Source organism: Eptatretus burgeri, chromosome 15 (genome assembly GCF_056783735.1).
Source record: "Eptatretus burgeri isolate ZD-2024b chromosome 15, Ebu_testis_v1, whole genome shotgun sequence".
NCBI classification, from domain to species: domain Eukaryota; kingdom Metazoa; phylum Chordata; class Myxini; order Myxiniformes; family Myxinidae; genus Eptatretus; species Eptatretus burgeri.
In genome coordinates this window covers 56,308,240-56,320,814 of record NC_140975.1, presented here as the reverse complement: position 1 = coordinate 56,320,814, position 12,575 = coordinate 56,308,240, and the positions used below count along the sequence as shown (strand labels likewise).

Below are 12,575 nucleotides of genomic sequence, written 5' to 3'. Positions count from 1 at the left end.
CCAAAAAAACCTTCAAAATCGGTACCGTTCACGCGAAATCAATTCCGAAAGCCATTATCCCACGTAGGGTTATGAAATTTGGCACGAATGATCTACAGGTGATGCTCTATCAAATATATTCCGGTTTTTGTGATATATGGAATAGTTTACCTCCTGCTCGGCTATCCATCGCCGCCTACCGGCTTGTACTATTCTTAATCAACAAAACTTTAAAAACTTTAGTTTTAACGAATGTTTTCTCAATTCTCGGACAAAACCCCAATATCACCCTAATGCCAACTCCAATCCCAAACTTCTCTTATTAAGTAAAGATTGTTTAAGTTTTACTCGGTTGGGGTTTTGTTCGATGACGGTTGCAAGAACAAGACAGTGCTAGAAAGATGCAAACAAACACTGGACAGATAATGACAGCGTTTCTCTGGCTTGCAGACATTGCCCCAAACAGATGCAATACACCAGTGTGTTGGACACACCCGCAAACATCCACGCACGCAAGCAGACGCAAGAAGCAAGCGAGGTAACCGGTTAACCATTGCTCGTCTCTTGTAACTTCATTGATCTTTATTGCGTACTTTGTGGTTACTGATAATGTGAACACTGTTGGAATGAAGCTTCTGATTGTCTGATTTTCATTTTCATTCTTGTTTAACGTCAATAGCTACAAAAACTGCTCCATTCATAAATATTTTCCTACATTTAATATTTGTTGCCAAGAGGCCGGGCATGTGGTCTGCCGATCACCCTCGGCCTTAGGGGAATGAAATATGACCATAATTTTTGTAAGGGGAGGGGAGAGGGCCTATGTTTCCTCTCAAGTAGTGGAAATCTCCATTAATTAATGCTGCAAAAAATGTTCTGTATAAATTCTATAGAACTCCATAGTTCCGCCAGACTCAACAGTGCAAATTACACAGAATTGTACAGAACATTTTTTTTTGCAGGGAAAAGGAGTATGGGGGCAAGAGGTCTCTTTGGAGACATTATGCTCCATACTTCCACTAAGGAGGTCCAGCCCCCCCCTGGGTCCCCCTAACAACCTCCCCCAACATTGTGCATCTCGGTCGTGACTAAAATTACCATTTAATGCAGTTACACCTCGAACGGCATTCGGTAGAGTGCACACCTTCGCCAAACTGTACAGTTGACGTTTTGTATCCCACTAATAGGTCGGATCTGTATCCCGACCTGAACCAAGATCTAATCGGCTTGTTCCTGTCCACCTACCCAACTCATCCACCAAGTTTCGTCCGAATTCGTCCTTAATATTTTGGAGATATCGTGCTATGCATCATTTTTAGCCTCATAACAAAATGGTGAAGAATCACTGAACAATTCTTGTGTTCGGATTCGGATCTTCACCAAAATCTAATAAATTGGACCTTGTCAAACACCCAACCTGTCCAGCAAATTTCGTCCGAATCTGTCTGTAGTCTTTTGAGATATCCTGCTCACAGACAAACGGGCAGACAGGGGTGAATACATCATCACCTCCATCCACTTTCGGTGGCAGAGGTAACAAAACACACAACATACGAGCAGCGCACACCATCCTTCGGGAGGGGACAGTTAAGCCGGCTGTCCCTTCAGCATTACAGATCCCATGATCTTTTTGAAACGGGATAGACATTTCTGCCAGCACAATGTTAGAAGAAGAGGAAGTAATTCCAAAAAACAAGGAAACTATTTTTGAGATGATTGGTGGTGTTTGTTTTTTTTTTTTTACAGATCAAATATAGGGATAAGTATCGGACGGAACTCCACCTTGACCAAGCAGCAAAGCAGCTAAAAGATCCAGAGGTACCATTACTGAACACCTGGTCTCCAGCATGCCTTGTTTTAACGTCACCTTTCTACCTGTGAGTCATGTCTGTTGGGGTGCTTACTGTGACATCATAATGCATGTTGATTTGGGGCTATGCCCTACATACCCCCCCCCTGCACACACGCTTGGCTCGGTCGTTTGACGAACCATGTTGAACATTCAAGGGGCTCATGTGGACGGAGAACAACGAGTAAAGGGACTGAGCAGAGACAAAACTTGGATGTTGATGAAACACCTTAACCTTCTGGAAAAATCTTCCACCTGTGGGTCAGCCATTTTGTTAGGCTAAAAGGAACACAAACCGGCATAACACCGATTTCATTATGTCTTATTCTTTAGGCATTGTCAACAACACGGTACGTCTTGTCATGTTGCTCCCCCACCCACTCCCCCTGCCGAAGCCCACGTATCTTACCGACTCAAAAATCTACAAATACCTGATGAAAGCTACTTTTCAAAGCAACAACGAACAATCTTTTTGAGTCTAACAAGCTTCTTTTAAATTGTATCTTGCACATTGTACAGTGTTACATTTATATAATCATTGCTGGGCTGACAGGTTATCTCACAGGTAGGTTACTCACCTTTGAATTATGTCGTCTGGGTTTATTACCTGTCCCGACTTTAAACAGTCATCTGAGTGCTTTACAGGCAGGGCGATGTAGCAATGAATATGGCTTCCTCCGAAGAGTGTGAAGCCGGATGTCCTGTCTGCCAGCATTCACCGGTGGATGTTACAGATGCTATGGTGAATTTCGAAAAAAGCAGGCCATTGTGTGCCCATTAGCGTTTGCAAAATTATTGTGCCAATGTACAGGGCACTGCATCAGTGGCATGGCCATGCCTCAGTCATGATGGAATTATAGCAAGGATTCTCCAAAGAGACCTGGTACCAAAGGAATTAAGTCTCCGTCTCAGATCCTTGGTCAGAGTCCAAGTCTCGCATCCATAGAGCAAGACTGGAAGCACCAAGGACCTGAAGACTCGGACTTTCGTCCTCCCACACAGGTACCGGCAGCGCCACACCCCATGATCCAGTGAATCTATGACTCCCCAGGCCCGACACAGACGTCTATCAACGTCTGACTCACAGCCAGCAGAGACATGAATATCACTGCCAAGGTAAGTGAATCTCTCCACGACCTCAGCATCCTCAACACAAACAGACACAGACAGGACAGCAGCATCCAAGATGTCACCGAAAGCCTGGATCTTAGTTATGACCCAAGAAAGCCGTAATCCCAGCGGCTCCGACTCCTCATTCAGCACCTCGAGGGCCCCCAAAAGGATATCTAAAGTCTCCGCAAAGATGACTGCATCATCTGCGAAATCATGGTCCGAGATCTTGACATTCCCAAACAATACACCGCAGTTTGATCTTTCCGACATCCTCCCTAAAATCCAGTCCATACAAGTGCTGAAAAGTGTGGGGGCCAGTACACACCCCTGACGAACTCCAGTAACAACTGGAAATAAGTCAGAGATGGTACCACCACACTTCACAGCACTCTCAGTACCAGAGTAGAGTTCAGACATCAGATCGATCAGTTTTGGTGGCACCCGCCGAAGACCAAGAATCCTCCAGAGGACATCCCGATTCACTGAATCGAACACTTTACAGAGATCAACATAGGCTGCAAGCAGCCCCTGCCGAAACTCTCGTCTGCATTCGGTGAGGACACGAAGAGCAAGGATACGGTCAATCGTTGACCTCTTTGGTGTAAAGCCTGACTGCTCTGGATGCTGGTGCTCAAGCAGATGGTGGCGAACCCTCTCAAGAATTATCCGAGCAAACACCTTGCTCGGCACTGAGAGCAGCGTCACCCCTCAGTAGTTGTTGCAGTCTTGGCGATCACCCTTCCCTTTCCAGAGAGGGACAACAAGGCACCTCTTCCAGTCAGTTGGGATGATGCCTGTGTTCCAGGCAGAGCACAAAACTGCATGCAACTACACGAGTGCAGCATTTCCACCAGCCTTGAGAAGTTCAGCATGGATGCCACAGATCCCTGGAGCTTTACCCTGTTTCAACCGGTTCACCGCAGCCTGTGTTTCCACAAGGGAAGGTGGACCACAATTGATTGGAGGGTCAGCAACAGGGATTGTAACACCATTGATGTCCAACTCGACAGCTGGGAGATCAGCCTGGTACAACCGCTCAAAGTAACCGGCCCAGCGGGCCTTCACTTCAGACTCCTCTGATAAGAGCCTACCACTCTCTGCTCTCACTGCAGTGCTCCGAGGGATGGGCTTGGATGAACGTAATGCGCGAATTCCCCTGTAAGCGGGACGAGAATCACCTGTCCACAGGTGATGCTCTACCCCCTCACAGATTCCTCGCACATAGGCCTCCTTGTCCACCCTTAGTGCACGTACAGTTTTACGCCTCAGCTCCCTGAACAGCTCAGCTCTGCCATTCAGCCTGGCCCTGCGACTCTGGTCAATGGTATCCAGTGTCCCTTGAGAGACAAAATTCTTCTTTGCCCTGCGGTGAGCTCCAAGACATCCACCGGCAACATCAAGGACGGTGGTCTGGAAGGCACTCCACAACTCTTCAGGGCCCCCCAAAGCACCCAGACCCCCACAGTGTCCACTCAGCCTGTTCGCAAACTCCTCAGCTACTCTCTCATCCTTGAGCTTGCCAACATCCAGCCTAGGCTGGGATGGTACCATTCTCCAGGATTTCAGGTGCAGCTTTAGAGTTGTTACAACAAGCCGGTGGTCATTATTGAGGAACTGAGCACTCCGGTAGACCCTGCAGTTCTGGATTATCCTCCAGCGACCGTCAACGAGGACATGGTCAATCTCCTTTGCCACACCGCCAGCGTTGGAATACCAAGTCCAGCGATGACCTTGTTGGCGCTGAAACCATGAACCAGCCACCCTAAGTCCATGACTTCTTGCAAAGTCAAGGAACTTAGTGCTATTCAGGTTCATAGTTCCTGACCCATGGGGACCAACACACATCTCATAACCATCGCTATCAGTTCCAGTCGATGCATTGAAATCCCCCAAGACTAGAAGTGTATCTCGTCTGGGGCACTGATCAACAACAGACTCGAGCGTGGCGTAGAATGCATCCTTCATGGTGAGATCACTCGCCTCAGTCGGAGCATAGACAGAGACCAGGGAAATGACACCTAAGGAGTGATGAATCCTTCGTCTCATAATACGCTTGTTGACCGCTGTTACCTCAATTATCATTGGGGTCAGCTTTTTGGATACAGCTACAACTCCTTGAGTATGGTAACCATCAGAGCGACCAGACCAATAGTAGGTGTAACCACCCATCATTATCTCGCCGCAATCCGGTCTCCGAACCTCAGAGAGAGCTGCAATCCCGATGTCCAAACGCTTGAGCTCAGATTATAACAGAGACAGGTGATCATCCTCTCTTTGGGATAGGACATTCCAGGCACCCACCCAAAGGGACCGCCTCAGGTTAACCCAAGGAGACCGCCGTCTGGTGGACTACACCTCAGCACCACTCCGACACACTCTCTCGCAATCTGACCCAGGGAGGTTACCCCGTGGTTTCCCTCCTTTCATCAAAGATAGGGGGTCCCGAAGGCTTTGCCCCAATCCCATCATCCGGTGAGCTGCCCTGTGAAGGGAAGCTGCACAGGAGGTACTCCCACGGAGTGGGTTTTCAGATTTTTTTTGCGTTTGTGTGTTTTGCGGAATGAAGGGTTTTACGGTGGCCGGAGTGCAAATCCTGCCACCAACCTCCTAATAAAAAAGTAACCCAACTGCAGGAGGACGTCCGCAGACACAGTTGGGCACTAGATATGGATGGCCGTTGGCTCACAAGGAGCTCCTCCGCCCTTCAGGGTACTGCCTTGGATCCATTTGTTTATTTGTCTGTCTGTTTGTTTGTTTGTCTGCACAGAACATTCCTGTTTTTCACCGCAACCACTTGTCGGATTGAGACTATATTTTCACCAGAGGTGCGACTATTTATGTAGAATGTTTTAATGATAATTATCACGTCATAAGTCACGTGGTGTGGCAGCCATGTTGGAAAAATGGAAAAACTATGGAACTCTGTGTCTCTGAATCCGCACCGAGGAAACTAGATCATGATTGTTAAGTTTCATGCCGGTTGATTAAGCGGTTCCAGAGAAAACATTATTTAATATTTTTCTTCAATCCAATATGGCTGCCAAACCATGTGACCTATCAATTATTCCTTCACGTACTTGTACACCCAAGGCTTAGGGAGCATTTGTGTGAAGTTTCTCCTCAATCTGTCTGGCCGTTCTGGAGAAGATTTTTTTTATAGGTTTTTGGGTAAATCCAACATGGCCACCGAACCATGTGACCTTTGAGATCACATGTGAGAAACGTTTCGTTACTCAATGATAGGCAGTCATACGTGTAAAGTTTCACCTCAACCTGTTCAGCCACTTCAGAAAAGAAGAATTTTGAAGGTTTTTTTTTGTTTTTAACAATATGCCTGCCGAATCACAAGACCGATGACGTAAGCAAAAAAATTTCTATTCACAATTTTATCCCTGGATGACCTTCAAAAATTTTCATACTGATCAGATGTAGCATTCAACATGTGCAGTTATGACGTCATAATGAAGGCACGTATGATGTCTTTGAAAAATCACTTATTCCCAATGTCAAGTACTTGCCGTGTGCCAAGTTTAAATTTCTTCCTTTGTGTGGTTTCAGAGATACTGAGGTCCAATTTTTTTTTCCCATTTTCCCACATGGCTGCCACACCACGTGACCTATGATGTCATATTTATCATTATAAACATTCTACATGAGCAATCGCTAATTTTCATGGTGAAAACTTCGTCTCAGTCCGCCAAGCATTTGCGGTGAAAATACGAAAGCTCTGTGCGGACAAACAAACAAACGGACCCAAATGCAATGCCCTCTCCTTTGGCGAGGGTAAAAATTGAAACTTGGTACACAGCAAGCACTCAAGTGTGAGTTTTTTTTAATGACATCATAGGTGGCTGCGTTATGACGTCATAATTGCATATGTTTAATGCTACATCTGATCAGTATGGAAATTTTTGAAGGTCATCTAGGGATAAAATGGTCCGCAGAAAAAAAAAAATCATATTCGGCAGCAATTATGACGTCCACAGCAAAAAAAAAAAAAAAAGTCAACGTGATTCGGCAGCCATATTTTTGTTTTGTTTTTTAACCTTCAAAAATCTTCTTCTCCGAAGTGGCTGAACAGATCGAGGTGAAGCTTTACAGGTATGACTGCCTCTCCATGAGGAGCAAAAGGTTTACACATATGATGTCATAGGTCACATGGTTTGGCAGCCATATTGGATTTACCCGAAAACCTATAAAAAAAAATCTTCTCCAGAACGGCTGGACAGATCGAGGGGAACCTTCACACAAATGTTCCCCATGCCACTGGTGTATGAGTTTGTTAAGGAATAATTGATAGGTCACATAGTTAGGCAGCCATATTGGAATGAAGAAAAATATTAAATAATGTTTTCTCTGGAACTGCGAAATCAATCGACGTGAAACTTCACAATTATGATCGAGTGATATTGGGTCATACATGTTTTAAATTTCATCCTGATCGGATGCATGGTCTGGCAGACAGAATTATTTGTTTGTTTTTATCTGGGTTCTTTGTGATTTTTTATTTTTATTTTTAATAAGGCTCACTTGGCTGTGCCTGGATGGGATTGAGGGTGGATGAGCAGCAGCTGAAATGTGAATCCTATCAGAGTTCCTCCTGATGACTTAATCTTTGCTCTTTTCTTGTTTGGGTTACTTCTGATTACTCCAATGCAGGACTGTACCTATTTGATTTGAGTTGAATTAAATTTAATCTCATTCTAAATTCAATTGAATAATAATAATAATAATAATAATAATAATAAAAACGTCAGGTGTCCAATGAAAGCGGGGTTGCATCAAAGCGAGACATGTTGGTACCCAATCATCACTGCCAGCAGTTATAAAGTGACAGTTCTCGATTTGTCTCTTATTAATTGCGTAACACACCAGCACACAAACACTGCACAAAATACACCACACAAAACTACACAAACACCACAAAAAAGTCCTGGTGAGGGTCTGTAATCTCTGATTGCTCTTTTTATTGTTATGTATGCATCAGATGGAATAATAATTTTTATTGTTTGCTCTGTTTTGTGTGCTTGTAGTCTCAAGGAGACATTCACAGTTTTCCAGCCACCGACACTCCGGCATATCGCTGTGCACATCATGCCCAGAAACTTGCCAGCCAGGTATACTGACATGCTCTTCATCACTCCATGAAAATAGCTCTGTGAATGGATCAAATAAAGTAATACTGTGTATACTGTATGACCTTTAACCTTCTGTGATGCTCATGAGACACCAGCTGGCACACATTTTGATCAACTTCACTTCCCTTTGGTGGTCAATTTAACCTTTGATAAAAAGTGAATTTTGATTCGAATTTGATTGTATTTTGATTGATGTATGTTTTTGTCACCGAAACATTTGATTGCAGTATTTTTTTCTGCAAACAAATGAAAAAAAATATTATTTTGCTTATACGGCACATTCAAAAATGCTTTCAATCCCGATATCTAGATGATTAATACCCTGTACAATATCCCCACCATCTGTAACCACCTTATAATCCGACTCATTCCTTTTGCAAAACTCGTGTTAACCTTTTAAAATGCAGTTCCTTTTGTTATTATTGACACCATTTTGTTGTTGAGTTTCCCATTTATTTGCAGCTCGTAACACAGTTCCCAGGCCCGGCCCCTTGTGGAAGGAGCTTCCCCCTGGCTGAGAGCCCAGCCTATGCACACTGCAAACAACAGCTTCAGCAGCTGGAGGTAAGTCACCATCATCGATTTCAATATTTATCCCCGGGCACACGAAGCGAAAAACTGGGTTTCATAATTGGGTCACTTTGTCTGTCTGTCTGTCTGTCTGTCTGTCTGTCTGTCTGTCTGTCTGTCCACAAACGTCAGTTTATGATTGAGGAACAACTTAATTTCAAACGAATGGGAACATGAATCAGAAATGAGCCGGTAGTTTAGCAGCACTTTGGCTCTGAATTCGTCCCGATTACACATGCGTAGAGAGGAATGGAATAAAATTTTTAGTCTGTCTGGCAATCTAACAAATTAGAAAACTAGAGCGAGAGCGAAGTCGATGGCATGCCATCGCAAATCCCCACGCTTCCCACCGAAAGTAAATTTGAAAGTTGGCAAAAGGTTCCACCAGGAATGACCTAATATCAAATTTTGAAATATAAAAAAAATTTCTGCTTTGACCCTTGTGATCATAAATCCCCACCTGCTGGGGCATGATCCAAAATCCAACCAGTCGTCAGTCATCAAAAACCAGTCATCAAATCCTAAAAATCGTTACATATTTCATGCGTCCCTCAATCTTGATTGCATATCCAAAGTTTCATCAGAAAATGTTTTAAAATGTGACCGTAATTGCTGCATTTTTGGGGGATTTGACATTTTGACCCCACCCAGGGGGCGAGGCCAAACGTAATACTGCTCTTGCACCTTCGTGCCATGTGGTGATCTTAACTACCGAGTTTGTTCAATTTCTGCCCAACTGTTTAGGAGATAATGTGACGGACGGACGGACGGACAGACAGACAGACGAAGCTGATTACAATATCCCCCCCCGTTTCTTCTTCAAAAAGCCTGGGGATAATCATTCTAAACAGGAAACTTGCTGTTTTTAAGGACGTCACAAAGGACACAAACAACAGACATGAAGAACTAATGTAACGTGTTAAATAAGGTTCCAGAATGTATTCAACCTTTCAAATCTTAATTTTATTTATATTTAGTTATATACTTGAACACTGCAGAACACAAATCACCTTTTCGACTCTCTCAAAACCCTTCCATTGAGCAGTACTCGGAAAAAAATATTTGGCATTATACGTCATCATGACCAATCAAATCTGCCGCTCGTAGACCATGTCCTTGTTTCTGAAGACTGTGTGGGGTAAGATGTTCTATGAACTCCCTAGTCTTACTTCTGTGGCATCATTCATGTGTATGCAACACCTGCATTAGGGTTTATATAATTTCTGGAGTTGTAACTTCCACTCATGTTGGGTCTTCTGAAGATCAGGACAGGAATTTAGAATTTGGCACAGAAAACATTTGGAAATATTTTGAACTTGGCCAGGTATCAGCACACAGTGGGCTACTCTTTTTGCTTTTCCAGCTATTATACAAAGATTGCACATGAAAGCTTAAAGCCAATATTCCGTTTTGGTGTGTTTCACCTGTGATGCATGATATCATCATCAGTTATATTGTAAATAGCCTTCTTCAACTTCCCATTTCATCTATGCATACTTAGGGGCTCAAAGGCCTACTCTTGCTTCTTCTCTTCTTTTTTACCACAACGAATGGGCTAGCATCACATGTGGATCAGATTAGGCGGCGTAGTAGATTGTCTCAATTCTGAAGGCTGTTAATGAGCCAACTGTCTTTACCGACACTATTACAAAGGTGGCAGTTCTCATAAAACTAGCAATACTTCCTGACGCTCAAAATCTAAATCCATAAATGCTGCTGCTTTCAGCTGAATTTGAATCAACAACTTTTTGGATACCAGTTCAGTGTCCTTAGCAACAAGCCACCACTGCAACTACTGAGGATGCGTCTACGTGGTCGTTTCACCCCCCCCCCCCTCCCGTTGCATTGGGGAAGGGGGGGGGAGAGGAAGTCTTCCCTATTCTTCCCTGCTGTGCATATTCGTCAAGGCAACACAGCCATGGACCAGCTCTCTCTCTCTGTCTCTCTCTGTGTCTGTCTATCTGTCTGTCTGTCCGTCTCTCCCTCTATCTCTCTGTCTGTCTGTCTGTCTGTCTGTCTGTCTCTCTGTCTCTCTGTCTCTCTGTCTCTCTGTCTCTGTGTCTGTGTCTCTCTCTCTATCTCTCTGTCTATCTGTCTCTCTCTGTCTCTCTGTCTATGTCTCTATCTATCTGTCTCTCTCTGTCTCTCTGTCTCTGTCTCTCTCTCTCTCTCTCTCTCTCTCTCTCTCTCTCTCTCTCTCTCTCTCTCTCTCTCTCTCTCTCTCTCTCTCTCTCTCTCTCTCTCTCTCTCTCTCTCTCTCTCTCTCTCCCTCTCTCTCTCTGTCTTTCTCCCTCCCTCTCATGGCCCTGGCTTCATGACGACGTGGATCTCTGGGTCACTCCTAGAAGATCGATCAGCATGGCATTAGTCATGATGGCAGAGGGCTACACTACTACAACAACAACAACAACAACAATAAGCTACCACTGTATTAGCCAGCAGAGATACCACAGCTACATAAATGTCCTCCTTTTTCCTCCTGAACCTCCTACTTCTCCCATATCCTTCTAAATGTACCACATGAATGCAGATGGGGGAGCCGTCTTACCCTTTCCATACAACATGGCGTGCTCCGAGATGAAACACCTTCTGATGACATCGTATCGAGCCAAAATGTTTTCATCACTTTCGAAAGGATCAGATCAAATTCGGCCTGCTATAAAATGAAATGTCATTTAAAATTATTATTTTACATGCAGCCTGCAGCTGCTGGATGCATCATTGCTGGGAGCACGGCTGTGCTACTGATGCAGTGCCCCCTGTTTATCGTAAGCTGGTACTCATTTTGCTGACCTTGGAAGGATTACAGGCTGAGTCAACCCACCTTTTGTTATTTAATGGTTGACAGCGGCTCGAACGCAAAACCCAAAAATCTTAAGCCAGCCACCTTAACAATTAAGCCAACACCAGGCTTGTCATTTCAAAAACCATAAGGGGAAAAAATGGAGCCACTAATATATTTTTCAGGCCGTGTTGAAAAGTAATGCCTTCTGTTCTTTTTCTCCAAAACAGGGAAAGATATTTGAATGAAACAAAGCGCAGTTTACACATTAGTTCTTCCCACCAATGGGTGCAAAGTTTTGTGATTCGGACACTCAATATCTCAGTGCTACATTAGTCATGATGGCAGAGGGCAACACGAGGTTGTCAGTGAAGTGAAGTGTTGGAGATGAGAGCCGAGATGACTGACTGGAGATGAGAGTTGGGTGCGCTATTACGATCCTGAGAGTGAGAAACAGTCAACGGAGTAGGTCACCACAAATGATCACCAGCCCCAACTGGGCTCCGTCACATATTCATCTCTTCCCCAAACTTAAGCAACACCTTTGTGGAAAACATTTTGTTTTTCTGATGGTGATATCAAGGCTGCTGTCAATTGCTGGTTAAGTCAGCAAGATGCACAGTTCTATTGTGATGGCATCACAAAACCACTTGAACGTTGGCAGAAATGTGTGGACCGCAGCGGTGATTATGTTGAGAAATAAAGATGCACCATGGTAGAATAAAGTTTGATGTTAGTATCTGTCTTTGTTTCATTCGAATATCTTTACCTGTTTTGGAGAATACGAATAGGAGGCATTACTTTTCAACATGCCCTCATAAGTAATACTTATAAGGGGACATCTGTAATACTTGACACCACCCCCCTCCCCCCCCCACCCAAGCAGTTTTTTTGTATGCCTCTTCCCTTCCCTCTACTTTCTACTATATCCTCCTAAACTTATTTCTGTCTCTTCCTACTCTTCTCACACTCCATTTACCTCCTTTTCTCCTATCATCCTCCATTATTTGTCTGTTCTCAATTTAACACCTCCACCCCCAGACCCTACTCAATTAGCGGCATATGTAATGAACAGATGATTAGTAATGGTAAACTTCTGGCCAAATGAACTCTTTTTTTTCCCGTGCTTAATTACCTCCGCCAT

General features: G+C 44.1%; 1 protein-coding gene across 1 annotated transcript in view; it reads left to right on the top strand.

Moving 5' to 3' along the window:
* LOC147012230 (nebulin-related-anchoring protein-like) overlaps positions 1–12,575 on the top strand; it is a 34,517-nt gene that overhangs the window by 2,526 nt on the left and 19,416 nt on the right. The window contains exons 3-6 of the mRNA XM_085856103.1: positions 430–517; positions 1,726–1,797; positions 7,975–8,058; positions 8,542–8,643. Coding sequence (XP_085712229.1) covers positions 430–517; positions 1,726–1,797; positions 7,975–8,058; positions 8,542–8,643 — 346 coding nt within the window. The remainder of the gene's footprint in view (positions 1–429; positions 518–1,725; positions 1,798–7,974; positions 8,059–8,541; positions 8,644–12,575) is intronic.